The 26324-nt window shown below is 42.1% G+C and overlaps 1 protein-coding gene across 1 annotated transcript in view; it reads right to left on the bottom strand.

Moving 5' to 3' along the window:
- Window positions 1-6190: 6190 nt before the first annotated feature.
- Window positions 6191-26324, bottom strand: part of TULP4 (TUB like protein 4) — a 171470-nt gene continuing 151336 nt past the window's right edge. The window contains exons 10-15 of the mRNA XM_083176351.1: window positions 21421-21565; window positions 14984-15128; window positions 13755-13848; window positions 11549-11692; window positions 8157-10717; window positions 6191-6763 (exon numbers count right to left, since the gene is read on the bottom strand). Of these exons, the coding sequence (XP_083032477.1) occupies window positions 6647-6763; window positions 8157-10717; window positions 11549-11692; window positions 13755-13848; window positions 14984-15128; window positions 21421-21565 (3206 nt within the window). The 3' untranslated portion in view covers window positions 6191-6646. The remainder of the gene's footprint in view (window positions 6764-8156; window positions 10718-11548; window positions 11693-13754; window positions 13849-14983; window positions 15129-21420; window positions 21566-26324) is intronic.

Here is a 26324-nt window from a genome sequence, read left to right as displayed (position 1 = left end):
GGAAAGAGATAAGTTGGTGTGGTTTGATTAATAGCATATAGGGCATAATCACCAGGTCAGTGTGGTGATATGAGTGCCGAATTAAATATCAGGGACTTTGGTTGAGAAGCCGATTCCCATCTGAACCACGGAATTCTCATTGAATAGATATAACAGATAGGACATTACTGAGAACAGTGAATGACTGCTAAATGTGCCCTTCCCCCCATCACAACCATGGGAACAGTAAGGGACTTGGCCTTGCTTATTTATGTAACCCAAGCCCCCATCGCCTTTGGATCAGTCAGTGGCCAGTCTAGTGTTAATTGAAAAAAATAAATATTGGTTTCATTGGGGTATACTTTACTGCCTACTGATAATGAGAAAAGCAAGTGCTGGAACCAATACCTGAATCCAACGGACCCCAATGTTGCCTGAATAGGAGATGAATCACTAGCACTACCAATCACACATAACCAAAGGCTAACAAGTGCATTTATCTAGCACAGACAGAAGTACAGTTCTAACATCTGACCCACCACAATTTGGGATTGATGTTAATTAATCTGCTATTTATAATAAGTTAATTGTAGGATGATATCTTAAAAAAAATAAAAGAAATGCAGGTTGATGTAAACACAAACAATAACAGAGTCAAGTGTCAAATACCAGGTTTAAAATGATGATAACCATATGTCAGTACATCTGATGATGCCCTAAAACAGTGGTTCTCAAACTGTGGGTCCCGACCCCAAAGTGGGTCCCGATCTTCTCATCATGAGGTCGTGACTCCATGTTGCTGGCCATCAGGCTGATTACTTTTCTAATCTCAGTCAATGATTCAAGGAGTCTGAAAAATCTGTTGAGTTGTCTGTTATGTTATACTTTGTGAATCCTCAATGCTGCTATGCATGTACTGTCTACTGCCCACACATGTAATGTGATGACCTTCCGCAGTAACTTGCTCGGGGGCCTGTAATTATTTTTATTGTCTGATGGGGTCCCAGAGCAAAATAGTTTGAGGAACCCTGCCGTAAAATGCAGGAAATGTAATATTCAGGGGGAAATGCTTTGAAAACATGGCTGCAGGCACAGTTGAACCCTGTGTTTTACTGGCTGCTAAAACAGAGCGCTAATGTACCTGGGTTACGAGTGCAATACCATGTTTTAGCAAAATGTGTAAAGCCTTATGTGAATAAATTGTTGTTTCTGATTTGTACAGTAAAGGCTTCCAAAAATATTCCAGGTGTGAGAATGCATCCTGTGAGGGCCATAAGATAGCTGTCCCTGCAATCTTACCTGTGGATTTATTTATTAAAAGTTTCCTATATAGTACACCAAATTCGGTTGCGCTTTACAATTGAAAACTGTGATCAAACAAACAGTCAAAATGGTAGGAGGGCCCTGCTCAAAAGCTTACAATCTATGGGGAATGTGGATGACTTTTCTTCCTCCAGCTAGTTTCCCGTCTCATCACTTGTATACTTTTGATACCAGCATTCTGAACACTCAGTTTCCACAAGTATGCACTATCAAAGATGCTTGGTTGACTCCAGGAGTCCTTTTTACTATAAAACTTACAAAAACTTTATTTAGTTCAAAACAGTAGTGCTTTAACAGAAAATGATCATGCAACAAGAAAGGTAACCTCATTCTTATAATATAAAGGAGTTGGTAATGAAACTTATTCCATTGGAATAAGTATGCACTTGAAGCATAATCCGAGATAAGCAGCTATGGTAGCCGCAATTATACATGGGGTTATCGCAAGTCCCATGTATTATCACGTTATTGTAAATCTTTTTGGGACAATAAATTTCAGCCTCTGATTGGATAGTCATAATGGCCATCGGTCATAAATAAAAAAAAATCAGGACTTTTTATCTGACCAAAAAGGAGGTACTTATGTAGTATCTGGGCTGCCGATTTTTTGATTGTATGCCTTAAGTTAAGGCATACAATCAGATGCGATGCGATGCGATATCGCATCGCATCGCATCCGATATCGGATGCGATGACCCGATTTTTCCATAGGAATCAATGTTAAAATGATTCCTATGGAAAAATGGGTCCTTTTCATACCCCTACTATCCAAGTGGGCATGGAGTTGGATATAAACCTGTGGCGAGCGTAGCGAGCCACCGAGCCCGAAGCGTGGCGAGCGAAGCGAGCCCCGCGAGGGGACGGTATTCGTCCCCTCGCGGGGCTCGCTTCGCTCGCCACGCTTCGGGCTCGGTGGCTCGCTACGCTCGCCACAGGTTTATATCCAACTCCATGCCCACTTGGATAGTAGGGGTATGAAAAGGACCCATTTTTCCCATTGAATTCCATGTTAAAATGGACTCAGTCCATTTTAACATTGATTCCTATGGAAAAATCGGGTCATCGCATCGCATCGCATCGAATCGCATGGTCGCATGCGATGCGATGCGATCTCCCGATCCGACCCGATTTAGAAATCGGCAGCCCAGATACTACATAAGTACCAAAAAGGATTGCTAATCTAATTAGATCCGGTGTGTCAAAACTTTTTTCCTCCACCCTTAAATTTAAGGTATATATATATATATATATATATATATATATATATATATATATATATATATATATATATATATATATATATATATAAATTGGAGAAGAGGAAATATAGCATCTGAACTGATTCAAAATAAAACAAGATGGATCTGCTATCTAATTTTTTTTTTAGATAAATACATATATTCTTTACATATTTTATATACACTTTTCATATCACATTGGAATTAGTTTTTAAAGCAAATCATTTATTGTGAGCATGAGGTTACTGCTCTCTATTTGCTTGACCATTATGTTTTTTTAACTCAAGAAAAAAAAATAAAGCTTTTTCAAGTTTTAAAGTACAGTTTAAAGAAGAACACTGGAGCCAACCAAGCATGCTTGACAAAGTGTGGATCCGCATAATGGCTTTTATTTAGATCTGATCGCAGTACAAATTTGTTTGAAAAATGGTCAAAACCATGTGCACTGCAGGTGGGGCAGATGTAACATGTGCAGAGAGAGTTAAGGTGCGTACACACGGGGGGAGATATATTGCTTGCAATATATTGCTGAGCAATATATTGCTCAGTGTCTCTTTTTCAACAAGCGACCAGAGATGGTCGCTGTTGAAAACGGACCTCTGCTGGGGGAGCCGCAGAGGTAATTAGCTGGTCGCAGGAGCAAGCTCCTGCGACCAGCGATTACAATGGGGCAGAAAACGGGAGCGCGCACCCGGCGATTTATCGCCGGGGCACACTCCCAATCACTGGCAATATGGTCGCCTGCGACCATATTCCCAGCGATTATAGCACCTGTCTCCCCCGTGTGTACACAGCATTAGATTTGTGTCAGTTATTTTGTTTCTGTGCAGGGTAAATACTGGCTGCATTATTTTTACACTCCAATTTAGACTTTAGTTTCAACACACCCCACCCAAATTTAACTCTCTGCACATGTTATATCTGCTTCACCTGCAGTGCACATGGTTTTGCCCATTTTCCAAACAAATTTGTACTGCAATCAGATCTGAATAAGGGTTAATGTGTTGTACAGCGGAAACCAGAAGTTCTGAATAATGACACCCAAAAGAGGAAACGGGCAACCAGGAAGAAGACACATCAACAGGTAGGAGAGCAAGGAATGCTAGCCCCTGCTGGATGCATCCTCATACAGGGCATATTTTTGTAATCCTGGGCTACACTAATCCAGAAACTCAATTTATTCACAAATGGCTATAAACATTTTAGCACTCTGTTTTTATAAACCGTTCCCCCCATTAACCTAATAGCAGAGCTGCTTAACAATACACATAGGGGCCAGATAATTATGTTTATTTTACTGGTGACCTAAAATTGGAATTGCTGTTACATTTTGGCAAACAGAGTGTGTCGATATATTTATCTTTGTATACCATCTCCCATATGTTAGCCTTTAAACCTTTATACACTGTATTTAAATAGCATGCTATCGGACGGTTGTAATATTCTTTGACATACTTATTTTCCAATATATTCCATCACATTTTCAGGGGATGTCCAATACAGTGTTCAGTTGTAAATTGCATGTTAAGAGGACACCTATTCAGTTAAAATTTTACCCAGTATGTGTAGTTGTGTACATTTACTATGTACTATATATACCATTCTGTTATCCACCTTTCTGCAGTCAAACCTGCCACACACAGAGCCTAATGGGCCTGAATCTGGAACTGTTCTATTGTAGGTGAAGCCAATGCCATGTAGAACCCAAACACTATAAAGCCCCAGTCTCTCCCTAAATATATAAAAGTATCATCTTGTGTGTATCCGCTATGTCGTTGACAAAGCACGCTACTGCACACTGTGGGGTAGATTTATTAAGCTCGGTGAAGTGATAAAGTGTCTGGTGTTTATTACCGGCCAATCAGATCCTACCTGTTATTTTTCAAACCAAGCCTGTAACTTTAAAGTTAGTAGTTCATTGGCCGGTGATAAAGTACCAGCCACATTATCACTTCACCGAGCTTAATAAATCTGCCCGTGTCAGCCCTACAGGCATGACCAACAGAAGACTTTGCTAGAAAGGGACATACTGCAGAATGCAGCATGGCGGCAGCCGTCGCTGCCAGCATCGGCAAGTGTGTATGCACTGATGAAGCGGTCTTCCTACAAGTTCCATCGTTGCTGATGTAGCTGGCAGTGGATACACACGTTTTCTAGGGTGTACACAACTTTAGTCTCCAAAAAAGCTGAATCTGGATTACAGAGTGTTATATGCGGGTGCTCAGGGAAATGCAGAACAATGTAGGGAGTTAAACCAGGAGCTTTACCCATGAATTGAATCTGCCCCATAGAGATGATATATATAGCACAATATTGCCGATTTAACATCAACCTGTACTTTTTTACTTTTAGTTAGCGCACTGGTCATTTTGTATAGGACAGTAAATTAAGATAAAAAAAACTGCATATTTATGCTACCTGAAACCTGAAAAAGGGGGCAAAAGAATACATTTTTGTTTTCAAAATCATACATGAACACTGATCTATTATGAGCTGAAACAGTGTAATGTGCTAACAGAAGGTAAGCCACATTAAAACAAAATACATTTGCAAACAATATATAACTTTACTCATTAAATCTAAAAATGTATTTTTAGGTATAGATGTAAACAATGCCTGCAAAGATTGCAATTCAACATTTCCTTTCTCTTTACAAAACCTAAAAAAAAAAGATAAAATTATTTTTTTTCTAAATTTAAACTGTAAAATGCACGTCCCTATGGTTTACCTTGAAATAGCATGGGTCCCCTGGATCAAGTTTACTACGGACTGAATAAATACAGTAATGGTCAATGCAGTAACGTTTGCATTATCATAGATTTTTAAATGTTCATGCAGAAGTACCGGAGTGCAATAACTTTGAGTGACAAGTGTCAGGTTATAAAAGTGGCTCCCATCATCTAGTTCAGTGGTTCTATACCTCGGTCCTCAGGACCCCCCCAACAGTTCATGTTTTTCAGGTCTCCACAAAGAATCACAGGTGAAATAATTAGCTCCACATGTGATCTTTTAAAATGTGTCAGTAAATAATGAGTGCACCTGTCAGGCGACCTGGAAAACGTGCAGTTTGGGTACTTGAAGACCGATGTTGAGAACCACTGATCTAGTTTATTTAACTATACAATAGAATTAACATTGCCCTCTCACCTTCTTAGAAATAGTTACAAAGGATTCAGTATTGAATCCCGGCGGTCGGGATCCCGACGTTCAGAATCCCGACGCCGGAATCCCGACAGCCGAAATGCCGACAAGGGGGGGACGTGGATCGCCCCCCCTTGCGGGCTCGCTGCGCTCGCCACGCAGCGGGCCCGGTGCCTCGCTACGCTCGGCACACTAATTTATTCTCCCTCCAGGGGTGTCGTGGACACCCCAGGAGGGAGAAAGTGTCGGCATTTCGGCGGTCGGGATTCCGGCGTCGGGATTCTGAACGCCGGGATCCCGACCGCCGGGATCTTAACTGCATCCCGTTACAAATCGTTTTTGCAATTTGGTATAGAGATCCAAACCAAAAAAAACACTGCTTTTCCTGCAAATGCGAACAAAAATGCAAAGTTTTTAGAAATAATTTCATGTAGAACCCCTCAGTAAAGATATTTATACAACTTTCAGTACCCACACAATTTTTTTTGAATGCAGTCAAGTATTAAAAATATTGTTTAGTTGCATTTATTTAGTTTGTGATTCTACAAACTGAGAAAAAAAAAAAAAAACAGGTCAATGAACCACATAGTTTACAGTTTTCCCAAAAAAATTATATTATTATAAATAAGGCAGTTTTTCCCATGTAATATTCTAACATCTATTGCACCAAACATAACAGAACAGATCCATCAATACAAGTCAAAAGCCACAATCCCACCCATAATATGAAATGGCTCCTGATTCAACCATCAGCAAAATTGCAATAAAAAAAAAGAAAGAAAGAAAGAAAGAAAAACAAAATAAAATAAAACATAGTGCCTTCACACAGGCGGTAGTGTTTGTTTCCAGTTGAATGCTTCAATGTTTCTTTTTCCATTTGCACTATCTATACTAACAAAATGTTGCTGCATTATCCCGTGTTCCAAACACAACACTAGATGAAATGTTTGTGTCCCGTGCTGAGCTCACTTGAGGCGCTGAGTCACATTAGCCAAAGCCACTGCAAAGGCTTGGACGGCCGAAAAGGGATACTGAAAGTCCAAAATATATGCATTGCCATCAATCCGTCCAAACTGCATCACCTGTTGGTAAAAAAAAAAAAAAAAAGATCTATCAATGATTATATCATATTGATAATATTTAGCACTAAAAAAAGCAGAGTAAGTAAGTAGATTAGCTGTAATATCTACTAAATATATATAGGACCTACAAATATGGCTGCACACAGTTCTTACAAGGCCAGAGGACAAGAACACACAGGGTTTACAAATTTGAGAAACAGAATGTAAAAAAAAACCTATTAAAATATAAACTGCTAAGCCACCTACAGGAAAAAAAATAGTGAAAAGCAAAGAATGTAGATTGGCCTCCAATCACCATGACCACAAATGCTACACTGTGTAATTAAACATGAGGTGAAATAAGTGTGCCCTTCCTTACTCTTGCATACCTCCCAACTGTCACGATTACAGCGGGACAGTCCCGATTTTCGGGTCCTGTCCCGCTGTCCCACCCGCGGCAGGCATTGTCCCGCTGCGGGGGGTGGCAGTTGGGAGACCCCCCAATCTAGTAGAATAGACGCTGTGCGTCTATTCTCGTATAAAAATGAGGTTGCGGCTAATTAGCATAATCCGCACCCTCATTTGCATACGCCCCGCCCCCTTTTCGGGCGCTCACGCGGCGAGTGTCCCTATTTCTTCAGGACAGAAGTTGGGAGGTATGCTCTTGGATACTGCCCTGCACTAAAAAAAAACCACTAGGCTTCTTTCCTGTCCAACCCACTTTGCGTGGCAAATCATAATTAAAAAGAGCAGAGACAACCCAGAATAATTGGCACTGCCTCATTAGTAGCATGTGGGTGGATCTTTTTCAAGATTTTGTTCCAGGAAGGTACAAGAGGACAACATATGCATTAGAAACCAGCCCAATTGTCTAGTGCTGTGGCTGGTTGGGGATTAAGGATGCAGTGTGTATGTTTATTAGTAAAACACAATGCACTGCTTATGGCAAATGTTTTAACTCATGCCTCACATGCAAGGCGCATTTGGTAACATGGAGAAAGGCGAGTACAACACTAGAGTATGAGGAAACAGCACAAGGAGAGTTGAGAGCACATGGATCAACACTTCTTTCATTTAAGACCCTATAAGAATATAATAAAGCATGGAGTGCACAAGGCACAAACCAAACTCAATGTACTACAGTAGCTTGATTGTTCACAGCAACATATTGTGGTCAGCTGGTTGATTACAAAATAAAACGCCATTCTAAAATGTGAACATGTGAAGCACTATGCAATATTAGATCCTCACAAGATTACAAATTGTATATAAAATAAAATATCTGTACATAATCCAGACTTAAAAATGTACAATAAGTCTGTGGTTTCTTTGAGCCAGATCAGAACATATTTACACTTATGTGCTAAATATAAAAACCTCCAAATAAAGTAAAAAACAAATCTTTTGCTCATACCTGTCTACCTTCCAGTTCTATTTGGAAATTTTTTGCGGATTCCTGAGTCACCCGACCTCCAAAGTCCAACTGGTAGACTTGTGTTGCCTCATTCCAAAGAGGCTGCTTGTTGGCCATAACATAGACAAATCCTTGGCTTCCCAACCTGCCATCATCTTTATCATTTGCTTTCCGACACTTGAACTCATCTAAATCACTAGCTGTCCTAAGATTCCTCTTGGTTTTCCATCCCTTTTTATTGCTCTGACTCTGATTCATCAGTTCATCACCACTGATGAATAACTCCGGTTCACTCTCTGAACTATCCTGGAACTCATTTGTCTTATTTAGCTTCTTAGACTTTAGAGGATCTTTTGGACTCTTTACCTTCTTCTTTTCTCTTCCAAGTCGGGGGCTTGCAATCAGGGAATTAAAGTCACCCAATGTCCTTGCTTCCTTTTTTACCTTGCCCTCAGTGATAGCCTGAACATTTCCTTCTTCAGCTCGGCTGTCTAAACGTTTACGATTTTTCTTAGCAATTTTGTCAGTTCTTTGAGGTACAGGACTCTCTGTTAAGGATAAGACCTCCTGGAAATTATCAGCAGTTTCTACCATAACTTCTGTGCCCACATTACTTTGGAGATCTGTCTGAGGGGGTGAGATGACCATTTTTTCTGGCAACAAATGAGGTTTTGGTGGAAGGGTAGAGTGTGAGTTCTGTGCCGGTGGACATGCATTGTATGTGTTCCATGGGTGCAGCGCTATTGCAGGAAGCTGCAAACCATTGCAATTACTGCTTCCAGGATACATTGGCGGCAAGGGGCAACAAGGCAGGTTGGGTGGATATGCTGATTGTACTACTATGGTGGGATCCTGTTGCAGAAACTGAGGTGGAGCTAAAGCTTCCTTTGGGGAGCAAGGTTTTTGTACTTGCTGGAGAGGAGGTGGGATATTATAACTACCATTATACGGTATCCCAACTCCAAAGTTTGTTTGGAATGTAGAAAGTGGGCTGGTAGGTGACTTAGGAGACATAAATGGCACACGTGACATATCTAAATGTTGGCCCTGCCCAAGGATAAGGGGTGGAGGCCTGCGGGGAATTGGCAATGTATTATGAGCTGTTCTTTCTTGTGGCACCCATACATCTTCACTTACCATTGGGTCCCACTGATATGGTGGAGGCCGTTTTATTGTAAGTCCTGCCTCAGTATGGTTTATATGCCTGACTGGTTTTTCTACCTGACAATGAATGGAAACAGATTCATCTTCTGTAAAGGCAGAGTTTATATAATCTGTTCTGTCTCTGCAACTTTCAGAAGGACTTAATAAATTATATGAGGATTGGGATGCTAAAGGAGTGGCGCTGGCAGAGTGTACTATAACAGTACTCTGCTGTGGACCACAAGCTGTGGATAAATCAGGGCGCATATTTCCAGCATTTATGGTGTTAGTGCTCATATTGCCACTATGATTACTGATGCTACTGCTCATAACTCCAGTGCTACTACTACATTGGCTGCAAGTGTACAGTGCTGTTGCTGTCCGTTGTTGGTACTGTCCAGTCACAACATTGCTTTTTGACTTGGGTGGAGGCTGTAGTGTTGCCCTTTGATTATCCATCATCTGAGCCATTTTAAGAGCAGCTTCACGACTATTCCTCCTTAGAGTAGCATGGATGAGACTGCTGTCTATTCTCTGAGCTGCACTCCTACCTTGAGCAAGCTGTGCTGCAATCTCGGGATATGGTGGTGGATCTCCAGGAGGTATGGAATATCGGGGAACAGTAAGCCTATTAAGTGTGGCACTGGTACAAGGTTGCTTAATTTTCTTTTCTGTTGCAGAAACTCTTAATGTTGCAGAGCTTCCTGGACCTGGAAGGGTATATGTGTTTTGTGTGCAGAGCATTCTGGTTCGTGGCCTGCAAACTTCCTCAACATTTCCACTACTGTCAAATGTTGTGATCCGCTCATATCCAAGTGGAGTCTGATAATGGCCACTCGTAAACAGGGAAAAGTCTCCTTTTTTTAGGCAGAGATCCACGGGAGGCTGCGGGATTGGCGGTGGAGGTGCTGCTGAAGTTGGAGGAGCAGGGATTGTTCCTGGATATGGAGGGGGAGGATTAAGTTTGTTCATCTGCATTTCTTGAACAGTTGTGAAAACAACAGCATCTCCTTCTGCAAACTGAGGGATTGGACGCAAAGGTTTTGGCTTCTGAGAATGTTCATGGTCTCTGTCACTGTGATCAACAGACAATTGTACTGCACCCTGGGGTGGGTGGGGCAAAGGAGGCTGCAGCAAGCGCCCCATTTCAACTCCACCAAATATCACTTGCCCTGGATTGGAGTATCGATTTGTTGCTGGAAACTGAACAGCATTTTCTACTGGATGATCTGATGGCGAAGGAGATACCATCTGATTAGCCAACACATCCAATTGTACATTCTGATTGGCTAGCAGTGACTGAACCAAGCCTATGCTTTGTGTTGGTGACATGGCTTGGGCAGAACTATGAATAGGTGCAATGGGGATATTCACAGTGCAAGGTGGGTTATTTTCAGGTACCCCTGATGTTCCAGTTACTACAAAAGGAGAAGAAAAAAATGGAAAAAATGTATGTTATTTTGGTTCCACATTAAGCTAAATAATTCACTAATTACAATACTAATAAACACTATTTTAGAGAATAGTATACTATATCAAAAAGTACCTTATCCAGATGTATCCATGTACATCTAGCCAATATAAACAGCCCTCTAGTTATGTCATGCCATGGTGTGACTTTGTAGGACCAGGTGACTTTTTCATTAAAATGTGTCTTATTTGCAAAACAGTGTGGATATTCTCTGGAGCATAAGCTATTAAAAAATGACACGTGGCATGCCTGTGGCTGTGTCTACATATGGAATTCTATGTTCCATTTCTATTGCAGATAGAGCGGCAGCCACACACTGATTATACAGTAGGCATGCAGCATATCATTGTAAACAGCAGAAGCTGTTTGTCCTTCCTTTATGCTCATTTGCATATTAAGATGCATTTTATTGTAAAAAGTAGTAAAAAAGACACCCAGCATTACAGAATCACACGGAGCTCCAGCGTTATGTATAATTCCCTAACTTGTATCACACAAAGCACAGATGTATTTGGACACATATGAACATACATAGACCTATAAATGGAAGAAGAGAGAAAAAGAGAGCATGCACACACCTTCAATTATCAGTAACGTATTAGTGCTGTCAAGTCTATTTGTTCACAAATATTTAAAAATTATAATTTTTTTTAATTCATATAGATTTATGAACTATTAGTAAGTGCCAATGAGACTATCATTCTTGTGCAGGTTAAGAGGAATAACATTTGGGAAGCATCACTTCAATTTCATAAACCACACAGTAAGGGGTTCTCACCTGGTAAATCATCTTCATCTTCACTGAACACATTTGTATTAAATACTGGCAAATTTATATAGTCCATGGAAATTTTTCGCACTTCCGGCAGGTAGATAGTCATCTGTCTCGGCTGAAGGTGCAGCAAACTTGTCTTATAAATAACTGCATCAAAGACATTAACAATTAAAATTAAATAGGTAATCAATAACCACCCTGAGAAGTCAAATTACCTTAATGCACAAACATAGTGAGTGATATTTATTAAAATGGTTACACAGTTAAAATGGTATAGAAGATCAGGTTAGTCATAACAAAAACATAAAGCAGTCCCTTTCCTTCTACAGTAAAGAAAAACAAAATTCTAATCAAAATGTATTTGGCATAACCTATAGCATCCATTTACATTTGAAATAGTTTTTACAAATATGGGATATGAGCTTGCTACTCAAAACAATCATCTTTATAAATTCTGTAATTACAATTTTGAAAAAGGTTCAGCTGCCAACTGTCTGATCTGCATTTATTCTCTAAACCAGCTTAACACAACAAATCCCAGAGCTGTATGTAGACCTCATTGGGCTCTAGGCAAGATACCGGTTTGGAGCCCCCGTTCCTCAAATACATAACACTAGATTTTCATTCTGATTCATGCCCCATACATCACTTGACATTTTTCCTCCTTATATTCAAAGCTTGGTCTAATGCTGGGGTAGCCAACCCTAGTCCTCGAGAGCTACCAACAGTGCATGTTTTGCAGGTCTCCTCACAGAATCACAAGTGAGCTAATTAGCTCCATCTGTGGATCTTTTAAAATGTGTCAGTGATTAATGAGTGCAGCTGTGCAGCAGCTAGGTTGTCTGGAAAATGTGAACTGTTGGTAGCTCTCGAGGGCTAGGGTTAGCTTCCACTGGTCTAATGGCTAGAATTGCTGCCTAACAGCATTCATTTACTTTCCTTTCCTTCACAAAACATTTCTTAATTTTACTGATGATTTATCTTGATCCCAGAATAATCAAAACTGACCACACACACACACACACACTGCAATGACCTAATGATATACAGTATTACACTGTTTGGTTGTATGCAATTTATCGTTGCTCCTGTACATAATACAGATGGAGCGCCTCTCATTCAGTGTCAAGAATCACCAGAATGCCCTCGCTGGCGATCACCTTGCACAGCATGCTTGGAAGAGGAGTTTCCGACCACCGGGAGAGTGACAGATTGTCTTTTTGCTGCTTGTGAGTGTAATATAGATGTATTATTAGCAATGAATTGTTCGTGTTCTGCTCTACAGTACATTATACAATTCTACAGAACTGTATAATGATCATGTGCATTGGTCATGTTATGTTGAATTATTGTATTGATCTATTTATGCATGTAGTAATAGGATTATATTATGATCCGGTCCACAGATCGAGTCATAGTGGGTTAGGTGTATGCTCCCAGGGCCGTTTTTACATGGTGGATGAGCCGTGTAACTGCATGGGGCGCTGCAAGTCTCGGCCCGCTGTTGTCTGCGGCTTTATCATAGAAGGTCAACAGCTATTTCAAATGCCACGCCGGACAACCAATCAGGCAGTGGTGGCTCCTGATTGGCTGCCGGACCTCAAGCTTCAATATGGAGCAAAACCAATTAGAAGGAGACCCGATGTCAAATTGTCCTGGAAAAAGACAACTCTAGAATGCAGAGACGAGGACCTTATACTTACAGATGTCATTCTGGCTGCAGGGGAGAAAGAGCTGAGGACTGCACCAATAATATTAACATCAATTGCTTACCAGTGGATAGGACAAAAGTAAATGAGCCTGTTAATGGAAAGCTTCTCCAGGTGACAAACTTGGTTGGTGCTTTTATGTGTGGGCAACCCTGATCAGCTTTTGCATTTTGAGCCAGGAACCAGGGCATATTATTTATTTATGCACAATATTTATAAAAAATGTTTTATAATAATTTATTGCACAACCACAGGTATTGTATAATGACCATTCCAATGCTATAATGATTGTTCTATATTATTAGGTAACCCTGTGAGTAGAAGGCTAAACTTTATGCCAGTCGATTGCATAACCATTTGATAAATGTGTATTTAGAATAAATAAGCTCATTCCTTTATTATTCAGATATTTGTTTTTGTATTTTCAGACCTGTAAACCAGCATTTTCTTTTTTACGTAATAAAAAAAAAAAATTAGAAAAATATTAGATAAAAACTTACCCGCTCCAAGGTTAGCTGGCAAGAATGCCGCTAATCCCACAATTTTAAATTTGGTTCCCCATATATTGGATGTGACCTGAGCAAGGTAGTTATGCTGAAAAGACATAAGAAAACTGTAATTGTAGCAAGAATTGTATATAGTAGAATCCATGAGTGTATTTATTATGTTTTGTATCCATAAAATAGGGTGTTCAATGTTCTATTACAGCTTTATTTTAAAAATAAATACCTCTTTTGAAAAAGACTCTAATTTCCAAAAAATCTCACCATTTGGTTTTATTGTCATGACACTTCACTGAACTTAAAGACAATATGAGCAGATGTTATAACCAGTTAGCTTTAAAATGATTAAGTGAGGTATGCCATTAACCAGTGCCACACCTAATTACCTCACCCGGGGCAATCCACTTAGTCCCAATGCAAATCCTCGGTAAGAAGCACTTTTTTTCCTCCAATGGTGGCAGAAAAAATACAGATGTCCACATACATCTAGTCTCCACGAGTGTTAAACGGCCCTTCCAGTTGCGCCATGCCATGTGTTGAGCGTCTTTTTAAAATTATAATGCATCTTATTCGCAAAGCTGTGCAAAATCAGCTTCTGCTGCCTAAATGATAGGCGGTATGCCTATATTCTATAAGCGGCTTGCCGCTGTATCTACATTTCTCATAAACTGGGATAAGTTCCTGGACCGGTGTGTGTTAATAATACAACTGATCCACCACTTTGACCATTCTGACCTACAGACAAATGATGGTGATTGCTTTCAGACACATATTGTTTATTGTATATATTGCCAGCTCTTTTATCTCTCGGTTATGATCCCCCTTACACCTTAACTAACCAGTGACCAGTCTCCTTAAATGTACTTATTGTGTTGTTTTTTTGTGTACTTTTGTGTGTTTCTCCATGTTTCCACTTTTTTGTGACTTTTGGTGTTTTTTATGCATTGCGATTGTAGCGTTTTTGATACGGGTGACCATCCCTATTATTTTTATCCTATACTAATAAAATTTATACTTTATATTATACGGTTTTCTTTAAAAGTGCGCCCCCCAACAAAAAGAGTGCCTTTCTGTATCCTTTCTACCTTCCAATATTCAATCAGTTGTGTTTAGAACTACTAAACTGTGCTCTTCAATTGCCAAATCACCTGCATTTATTATCCTTCCTAATGCCCATCTCTCATATCCTCACTTTGGTTTTTCTGATGCAAACCTTGTACTCTCACCTGGGTTACGTCTTCTAAAGGAAATTCTCTGCGAGTTAAACTCGGTGACCCAATTGAAGGCTTCCTTATGGGTAATCGAGGGGACCTTGTAATTTCTTGTGCAGTTCGAGACAGCTTTGGGGATTTTCTTGCTTCTATGTTAATTCTATATATAGTAGGTAGAGTATTTATTAGTGTAAGCAAAAAAAATAGAAACATTTTAACATTTTTGAAGTATTTACAGAGATGATCGCACTAATGGTGATTATCATGGTAAGTCTTTCCCTTATCAGCGAACTGCTCTCAAGATAGTCTTGTGGGCACAGGTTGCGCTTATACACTTCTACAGACACTGTACTACGAGGGCATTCACTACTAACATACAAATAAGGGTTAGAAACAGACTGTGCCGAGCATATGGAAACATTTACATTAACCAACATAGACAATTCTAAATACAAAAGGACTTGTAGTGCAAAAATAGTCACAACTGCCCAACCTGCAATCAGCACAGGTGTACAAAGGTGGAGGAAACCAGAGACAGAAACGCTAAGAAAAGTCCATAGGTCAAGTGTGTGATACTATATTAAGGTTATAAGTACAAATACATTATTTAGTATATGTTTGTCTAAATATCAGACATTTAAGGCTCTTCAGCTGCTCCCATATTATAAAGAAATGTAATCAAATACTAAGAAAATACGGTATGGGTCTAACACAATAGACAGGGAAGTTGTGAGGAAAGTCCTAAGTCCAAACTAGGTAAACATATAAATTATTTTATTCACAATCCACAACTTTCTGAAAGTTGGAATGATCTTGACAAAATCCAATTTCCATTAAACACATTACTACATTATGTGATCTTATTTGAATGATTACACTGTATGTCCTAATTGTCATACAAAGGTGGTGTTTACAAGTGAACTAGGTTGGAAAAGTCAAGTACACACTGCAAAATGTGCTTGACACTTCCTCATTAGTACAAGTTGTGCAGCAGGACAAGTTATATGAGCAGATTCAACACGTTTTTAAACAATATGCATGCACAATACATATATATATATATATATTCATATATACACATACAAAGTACTAAAGTAGCAGTCCAGGAAGAAGGGGCAATACCCCTTTTACACCAAAAACCCTGGTTGGACCCTGGTCTTTGAACGTTTCCAGGGTCTGACCCTGCTTTATACCCCATTTACACAGCACTTTGACCTGGGTCTGCACCATTTACACTGAACCTGGGTCAGCCCTGCCTTTCCTTGTGGATGTCGTTAAAAATGCTTGCTTGTTGCCAAGGGGGGGGGGGATTGCTTGTTGCCAGGAGGCAACACACACACATACGAATATATATATATATATATATATATATATACACACACATACACACACACACATACATACATACATAACTACTGCTTAAATAAAAATTTTGAGGGGGTAGAGGGGGGTGTCTGCGGCTGCTGAGGGGAGGTGGGGGTACCTGTCAGACTGTGAGCCAGAGCGGATGATGTGCGCCGCCAGCCGCTGCTGTACCTCCACCCGCAGCCGCGAAGTTCCTGCGGTGAATAGACAGTCAGTGTCGGGGGTCCCTCCGGCACATGGGAACTAGTACAGTTCCCATGCGCCGGAGGGACCCCCGATGCTGACTGGAACTTCGCGGCTGCGGGGGGGAGGTACAGCAGCGGCGGCGCACATCATCCCCTCTGGATCCGACCTCAGGCTGACAGGTACCCTCACCTCCCCTCAGCAGCTGCAGACACCCCCCTCCTTCCAGCACCCGGGGACAGCGGCGGCGCACATTATCCCCTCCGGCTCCGACCTCAGTCTGACAGGTATCCCCACCTCCCCTCAGCAGCTGCAGACACCCCCCCTCCTCCCAGCACCCGGGGACAGCGGCGGCGCACATCATCCCCTCCGGCTCCGACCTCAGGCTGACAGGTACCCCCCCTCCCCTCAGCAGGCGCAGGGACCCCCCTCCTCCTGCAGCACCTGGGGACAGCTTCCCCAGCGCTGCTCGCTGTGGACCCGCAGCGGGACCATTTACACCAGCATTTACACGGGTCCTATCCGTGTAAATGCCGGTGACCTGGGGTCCTCTACCCAGGACCTGTGTAGAGGACCCGTGTAAATGGACACGGATATAACCCATTTACACCGCCGATGATCCGGGTATGACCCGCCGCTGACCCGGATTTTTCGGCGGTGTAAAAGGGGTATAAGACCACATATATATGGAAGGGTGAATATGACTATACCCAATTAGGATTGCATTATAACAACATTTTTTGCTGACTGATACCGTTTTTAAACAAAGAGTTTTTCTAATAAAGATGTTTCATTTTTTTTTTACTAATACCCCTTTTACACCAAAAACCCTGGTCGGACCCTGGTCTTTGAATGCTGGAGTATCCAGGGTCTGACCCTGCTTTATACCCCATTTACACAGCACTTTGACCTGGGTCGGACCTGGGTCTGCACCATTTACACTGAACCTGGGTCAGCCCTGCCTTAAATAATATTTTATATATATATTTATAGAAAAATATATATATATATATATATATAGAAATATATATATATATATATATAGAAATATATAATATATAGAAATATAATATATATATATATATATATATATATATATCAGGGCTGACCCAGGTTAAGTGTTTTTTTTTTTTTTTTTTAAGGTGCTGGGGGTGCCGGAGGGTACCTGTCCTGCCTGCTGTGCTTGGTGTACCTGGGGGTACCGGGGTGCTGGGGGGTGCAAGGGGTGCTGAAGGTACCTGTCCTGTCTGCGGTCGGATCTCAGCGGAGAAGATGATGTGCGCCGTTGCTGTACCACCCCCCCCCCTCCCCGGCAGACGGTCCCTGCGGCGTGCGGCGTATGGAGTAGAGATGTGTCGTTCGCGAACGACCCGGTTCTTTTGAACGGATCCATCAAAAGAACGAGGGAGCCGCCGATCCCAAAATGGTGATCCGGATCGGTTTCGCTTAGCATTACATACAATACAATGCACATTGCATTGCTTGAGCTCAGCACTGCCCCCTTTGGCAGCTGAGATATTTTCTTCTAATTGGCTGCTTGTGCTGCTGCTGCTGTGTCACGTGCAGATCTAGATTCTTCTGAATCTGGAAGCCCTGAGGGAGGTCTGGTGACGGTAGTGTCTAGATCCCATGCAGTTTAGGTAATTTTCCCATCATGCCCTGGGTCCACGTATACCTGGAGGGGGAATATAAATCTGTGGCGAGCGAAGCGAGCCACCGTGCCCGAAGCGTGCGAGCGTAGCGAGCCCGCGAGGGTACAATGCTGCAAAAATAAAACAAAATAAACGACACCTACATGAATTACACATAAATTTAAAAACGTTGTGAGGGCATCTAACAACTTCCGCCCTCACTGAACGTCACTTCCTGTAAGCTATACTGCATGGGAACTAGTCTCTACCGTCTGGTGACTACACATCAACAGCAGACTAAGCAGAGCAGAGGCATTGGCACTGGCAGGCATTTCAAGATTGCTTCACCTGAGTTCACCAGTAGTATCACAGAAAGGTGTGTAGTAGAAGTATGAACACACAGACACACAGACATAAATTAGGCAGTGCACATGTGTTTTTTTTTTTTTTACTAGATCTCTGTTTGCTGGGCTGTGTAGTACATTTAACTTTAATTTGGAGGGGGAGGGGGCCTTCTTTTAACTTTCATTTGGGGGGGGGGGAGGGGGGGCTTGGCAATGAGCAAATTTAGTCTCCCTTGGCAACGAGCAAATTAATACCCCTTTTACACCGCTGCAAAACCCCGGGTCTTCAGCGGGTCAGACCCCTGTCAGCGGCAGTGTAAATGGGACACGCCGTGTCCCTTTATACGGGACTTCTACCCAGGTCCTGGGAACTGGATTGTTCGTCAGACAAGCGTTGGTCAGACAGTCACTAGGTCGACATGCAGAAAGGTCGACATGGGAAAAGGTTGACATGGGAAAAGGTAGACATGGACGTTAGGATGACATGAGGAAGGTCATAAGGTCGACATGGGGTTTTCGCTGTTTTTTGACCCGAATGTCAACACAGTTGACATGGACACAGTTGGAAGTGAGAATCGGACCCTCGCATCGCTCGCAATGCTTTGGGCACAGTGTCTCACTTCGCTCGCCACACTATTATAATCTCACTCCATGCCCTAGTGGAAGGTAGGGCATGAAATACCGCCTGTCGGCACATGTCGGCTCAAAAAACAGTGAAAATCCCCATGTCGACCTTATGACCTGTCGACCTTCCTCATGTTGACCTATAACCATGTCGATCTTGTTCCACGTCGACCTTTCAGCATGTCGATCTAGTGTTGTTGACCTAATGTCGACCTAGATCAGTCGACCAAACGACTATCTATGTTAAGTGCACCACCTAGGTCAGGGTTAGAGAACCTTTGGCCCCAGCTGTTGTTGGACTACACATCCCAGCATTCCCTGCAACAGTGTTATCATGGCCAAATAGCAAATTGTAGCAGGGCATGCTGGGATGTGTAGTCCAACAACAGCTGGAGGGCCAAAGGTTCCCCATCTCTGACCTACGACTTTGCTCTGTTTCTGGACTTCCCTCTTAACGAATGATTGCTATTACCTGTTCTAAACAGGTAAATGGGCAAGAAAGGTGTTTCCACACAGGTAATAACAATCAAACATTAAGAGGGAAGTCCAGAAACAGAGCATTGTGTCCCTCCTGGAAAGGGTCATGTTGGGAGGTATGGTACACTAACTCAAACCATAAATAACTGTCTTTTTTACACAAACTGATCCGTAGAGCCGCCCAAAGGATCTAGATCTTTTCAGCGACCGACCCGGGTCGAGCCGGGTCCGCGAAAAGATCCGTTTTGCCCATCTCTAGTATGGAGTGTCAGTGGCGGGGGTCCCTCTGGCGCATGGGAACTAGTACTAGTTCCTATGCGCTGGAGGGACCGCCGATACTGACACTCCATACGCCGCAGGGACCGGCTGCCGGATGCGGGGGGGGGGGGGGGGGTGATACAGCAGCGGCGCACATCATCTTCTCCGCTGAGATCCGACCGCAGGCAGGACAGGTACCCCCAGCACCCCCGTACCCCCAGCACAGCAGGCTGACAGGTACCCCCCTCTCCTCAGCAGCCGCAGGGACCCCCCTCCTCCCGCAGCAGCTGGGAACATCTTCCCCAGCGCTGCACGCTGTGGACCCGCTGCGGGTGCCTGCACCCGCAGCGGGACCATTTACACCGACATTTACACGGGTCCTATCCGTGTTCTACCCAGGTCAGGACCTGGGTAGAGGACCCGTGTAAATGGAAACGGATACCCCCCATTTACACCGCCGCGGATCCGGGTCTGACCCGCCGCTGACCCGGATTTTTCGGCGGTGTAAAAGGGGTATTAATCAGCATGCTGTCCTCTACCTCACTCACCAGTGTTGGCTCCAACTTCCAGGTGTTTAAACACTTATGCTGTTTTACTGCGGTGATTGAACCGCTCTTTCCAGTACGTGATCTGATCTTTTCTACGTGCTTTTAGAAATAAAACGTGAATCATACATACTTGCACTATGGGCCACTCTTCCTTATTGTTATAGCTCTCTCTCTCTCTTTGGCAACACATGTTCATTTTTGAACTCTGGTGTTTCAATCAGACCCATTGCCACAGCTTTATAAAATCAAGTGCATCTAGCCATGCAGTCTCCAATTGCAAATAGTTTTGACACAAAATGGGTTGTTCTAAAGAGCTCAGGGACTTCAAGCATGGCACTGGGATAGGATGCCACCTTTGCTATAAGACAGTTCATGAAATTTCATCCCTGATGGATATTCCATGGATAATTGTAAGTGATATTATTAGAAAGTGGAAGTGTTTAAGAACAGCAGCAACTCCACCATGAAGTGGAAAACCAGGTAAAAACCCAGAGTGGGATCAACGAATGCTAAGACGCAAGGTGCGGAAAAGTCGCCAACCCTCTGATTCCATAGCTTAAGAATTTTCATTCTAACCAGTCAGATTGAAAAGATAATCTTATTGTGTGTATACAGCTGTAGAAAAAAAAAATTCTTTTTTTTTTAGCAGTTGTTCTCTAAACAGATTGGTGCATAGCCTTATAAATGTTTAATCTATTAAATTAAAAAGATAGTATAATTTAACATTGATAGGAATTCCAGTTTGGCAGCACAGCAACAAGGTAGGTGAAGTTCACCCCACAGCATTGCCTACGGTACTTGTTTCCTAGCACGGAGCCCGTCGTAGGTGATCGCATGCCTTAACTTAAGGCATGCGATGGACGCGACCGACGCGATTTTAGGGCTATTTTTAGCCTTTTCCCCGACAATTAAAAAATCGCGTCCATCGTTTTAACGCTGGCGCCATGCTAGGAAACAAGTACCTTGCCTACTTTTATTGTAAGTCATTTTCAAATAAACAGAATTAATGACTTCAGACAGACCTAGGTAACTTGGGAGATTTACTTGCTCTTGTAATCTTTGGAGATTTCTTAGCAGCCCAGTCATCACTCAATTCAATATCACTGGAGTCTGAACAATTGCAGCTGTCTATAACTGTGGAAATCAATCCATTGCCGTAGATTTCATCTGAAAAAAAGATGCAATATTAGAATCATTGTACAGCATGAATATGCAATAGGTTGTAATAAGTAATGCACTTTCATAGAGCAGTATGATATTGTACTGGCTCATGGAGCAGTGGCATACAGGGGACACACAGTGCACACAATGCAACTATTTCTTTCATTCCTACCTCTCCAGGGACCCACCTGGTGTGATTGCCATCTGCATAGGCATTTTGCACATGCATACAAGGGGAATTGCTGGGAAAATGGCATACACCATACTTACCTACTCTCCTGGGAAGTGTGCAGGAGACTCCTGCTTACTGGGGTAGCCCGCTGCAACACTGGAAGTGTGAGTTCTCCTCCTGCATCACATCCACTTCTTAGGAAAGCTGGCAGAAAATGCAGATAAATCTGGAAATCATGTAGGAGGTGGGGCCTAATAATGGGACTTTCATGAGGGGGGGGGGGGGGGGTAATGAAAGGCCCACTTCACACTGCTGCTTTCCCTCTCTGGTAAAAATGACACAAACTATATGTTGCCCACGAGAAAGGAGATGGCCTGGATGGCAGATGCACATGGGCCCCCTGCTCAATTAATATGCCCCTGTAAAGAAGTATATGTAGATTTATCTTTCAAAGCAATGTATTATCCAATTGCAAAAAAATTAAATAAACTCATCCTAGAACTCTTCTCTGTAATCTTAAACAAAGTAACCTGATTACCATCTTCCTGGTAACCATTTGGCATATGGTTATTCTTACTCCATTAGGGGTATATGAATAAAAGGTTGGAGAGAGATGCAATAAGGTTCTAACCAATCAGCTCCTGGCATTTTTTAAACAAAGCCTTTAAAATGGCACTTAGGAGCCAATTCTATTTACTTTATCTCTATTTTACTTCCAAGCTCTGATACATGTAAATTAACAAACACTTCCTCAAACCTAACATACCTAAGTCTGAATAAAAAACTGTGGAACGTGCACTATGTAAATAACAAGGTTATTGGTTTAAAAGACGTATTACATTGCGCAATATCACTCTCTAACATGTGGTCTATCATAACTCCTCCCTCTAGAATGTAAGCTCTCACAGGCAGGATTCTCTCCAAGTCCTATGACAAAAAAATCTACCTTTATTCAAATATGGTCATGTCGTCATCTTCTTCAACAACATCATCATCATCATAAGTGTCCATACCCCGAATTCCGCATGCCAGTGTCATTCACAGAAAACGATGGGAGGGTGCCACTCACTGTGATACGCTGCAGTTGTGATTGGATGCCACTGTTAAATCTTTAACAGCGGCATCCATCATGCGGGGGGTAGCGGAGCTGGGAGCATTGTAGTGTAGCACAGGGTCCGGGCAAAATGGGGATTTAGCTAGGTCTTATTTTTGGTGTAGGGCTTTGGACTGTTCTGCAGAAGTAAGGGTAGGTCTTAATAGTGGGGTAGGTCTTATTATCAGGGAGACACGGCACTATATTTATTGTATTCATGTATGTTCTAACTGTGGTTGATTACGACAATATAGGTCTCTTCACTTATATCATCATAATCAATATTTGTTTGTTTACCATGCACCTCACCATAACCCTGCATTCTCAAAATCATTTAAAAAAACAATAATCAGTATTTATTTTCCATCTGGTTTCCCCACCATGTATTCCTTCCCAGTATCCTATGCAGCATGCGTAACCATCACATTCTTATACCTCTCACTTTATATCACATTAGGGGCTGTATTTATCAATGATAGATAACCCCTTTAGCACTCAGGACAATGTCCTACGTTCAGTACTCAAACAGCAGTAAAGTCTTCCGCTAATAATAACAAAACCTAACACCATTTGTCAAGCCGTTCAATCATCTGATTACTTGCTGCTTTTAATATAGGCATTATTTCAGAGAAACAAAACAACAATGAAAAAAAAAGGGTTACCAAACAGTATTTAACTGCCAAATATATTCAGATAAAATAACAATGGGGTACAGGGTGGTTAATACAATTGGCTGATACAGGTGTACACATCTCCTTGTTAAGCAGGAGAAGAGGGACTGATTATTTTCAAACCGTTTACTAGGCAACATTATTATTATTATTATTATTATTATTATTATCTGCCCCAATGAAAAATAAATTCAGAAAACAAAAAGGTTGTATTAAAAAACATCTCAACCTAATTTGAGAAAAAAAATACTGAAAACAAACAATGCTGGCAACAACGTCCATACACAGGAAGAGGTCAAATGTCTTTTGAAAGCACTATTTGATGTTGATTATCACAATAGTTATTTATTGATAGTGTGTACAGACGGTTCGATATGGCTTCCGATGTTGACGATATCGTCAACATCGGAAGCCATATCGCATTCATATCGCATACTGATTGTATGCATTGTAAGGGCTTCCTAGCCCGATGCGCGCTCCCGTTTAAGGAGAGATCGGAGGGGAGATAGAGTGGGCAGCACACTCTATCTAGCACAAATCGCAAGCATATCGCATGCATCGTATGTGCCTTGCGATATGCTTAAGATGCGATGTGCTATATGATTTCCAGGGCCCTGTCAGTCATCCTGTTGTTAAGTCAAAATCGCTTAGTCAAAATCTTAAGCAAATCTTAAGGCACATAGGAAATCGCATAGTAAATCAAATAGGAAATCGCATAGCAAATTGTATGGTAAAAAGTCAAAATCTTAAGCATATCTTAAGGCATATCTTAAAAAGTAGAGAAAAAAAAAAAAAAAAAAAAAGGGAAAAGTAAAAATCGGACAAAACATCGAATCGTACATCGGATCGCACAGAACATCGAACCGTGTGTACACACTCTGACAGTTATTTTTAGAGCGCATACATATTCTGCAGCAAATGACAGAATATTTGAACATTCACATCAGTGCCTGCCCCAGTGGAGCTTACAATCTATATTCCCTACCACATGAACATTCATTCTAGGATTACCTGAAGAGAATACATATCAATTCACTTAGTAATATTGCAGTATCCCATCTTAACCAGGAAATTTGAAAATATATAGAATTCAATCAGAGGGGGTTTGTATGATTCTTTACCATATCCTTTTCAGTGGAAGCACACACACAGTACCAGGGTTGCCGACATTAACATTCTCCTCTCCGGGAGAAGCCCGGAGAGGAGAGTTTCAGCAGCCGTTCAGGGGCGGGGCTTACGAGTGACATCACTAAGCCCCGCCCCCATACTGTTAAAAGCAGCTAATTCAGGGTTCTCCATGGAGGGGGCGGGGCTAAAATGACGCGATTGTGCCGTTTTAGCTCCGCCCCCTCCTCTGAGACCCGAGGATTGCGGCATTTTAATGCCGCGATCCGGGGGTCAGCGGGGGTCCCCCCTGAATCCGGGAGGGTTGCCCACCCTTCCGGGGGCCGGGAGGGGGCACCCGATTTTCGGGAGACTCCCGGAAATTCCGGGAGGGTCGGCAACCCTGCAGTAGTATGCCTCCCAGCTGCTAGTGCAGTTCAAAAGTGCAGGTATTTCTGGAGGAGTGAACTTCCTAACACTGCAGTCACTTCCCAGGAGCATGTATAGGTTACCTGGAAACCACTGGATGCATTTTAATGTCGCATACACCGAAAACATCATGCCAGAATGGGCATAACTAAAAAATATATTGTATTGATCAATCTTTGCAAATGCCCCTTGTGTGGTTATGTATAAATCCTTTGTGAAAAGGTCATTTTAACAGCCCCCTTTACAGCAAGAACACTGTGTCACGGTAGCCAAGCTCTTTGATAAGTTAAGCAGAAATCGGCATCTACGTTTTGTAAATATCTTCTCAAAACAAAGGAGGCTTGGTGGAACTAATCACCCTAGAATCCAGGATGAGACAATTATCAGAGATAGGGATCAGGCCTGGATTGTGTATCCCCAAACAGGTTGTTTACTGACCGCAGGAAGTCTTCCTTAACGGACTAGAGGCGGGATGTACTAAATTTCAAAAAAAATTCCCGCTCACCTAAAGTTTTTCCTACGCTGCGTTATGTTTGCCAGCAGCTTTTTCATCCGTCTCGTATGCTCTATTGTCCGTACCTCCAGGCTGGAGTTGCGGACAGTGCATCCGTCGCATTTTTTTTGCACTGCGCACGTGCAGGGTTTTCCTTGCCGTCATGCGCAGTACACACTTCTAGATGCCACCTCACATCCGTGTATTCGGGTGAGAGAACAAAATCACATCAATTCTCTCCTGCTCCGTCCCCTGCTATACTGCAGCATCACTTTTGTTCTATTATACTGGACACCAATGATGTATTTACCGATATGCTAGTAATATATACATTGCTGGCACTGATGAAGCCGCTGACACCTTACAGGAGGCGGAGAAACATGTGATATGACTACATGCTACCTCACCATTTTCTCTGGAGCTTCCGAACGTGATCCCCCCACCTGCCTGCAAGAAAAGCAAGTACTGTCATAATATAATCCAGCACTGCACATAATAGCAGCTGGACAGTCAGCAGCCAGCAACTACAGTACTGGGATCTCTATTTTGATTTTTAAAAAGGTAAAAAGTTATTTTTTTAATTTTTTTTAACTGCAAACCAACTATTGGTTTGGTGTTGTCTGGCCAGACAGCGGACATTCTAAAACCCTTTTTTACACTAACCAGTGTCCCTAAAAATGGTCGACACACTGCCGACAGGGCGTATCCAATAACATCTGGATATAAATCAACCTAGCTACTAATAATATATTGCAAAATATAGGCTGCCATGAAGTATTCCGAAGAAAAGGAATTATCGTAAG

Source organism: Crinia signifera, chromosome 3 (assembly GCF_055691185.1).
Source record: "Crinia signifera chromosome 3, ASM5569118v1, whole genome shotgun sequence".
NCBI classification, from domain to species: Eukaryota; Metazoa; Chordata; class Amphibia; order Anura; family Myobatrachidae; genus Crinia; species Crinia signifera.
The sequence above is the reverse complement of the archived record's forward strand: the minus strand, read 5'-3'. Positions and strand labels throughout refer to the sequence as shown.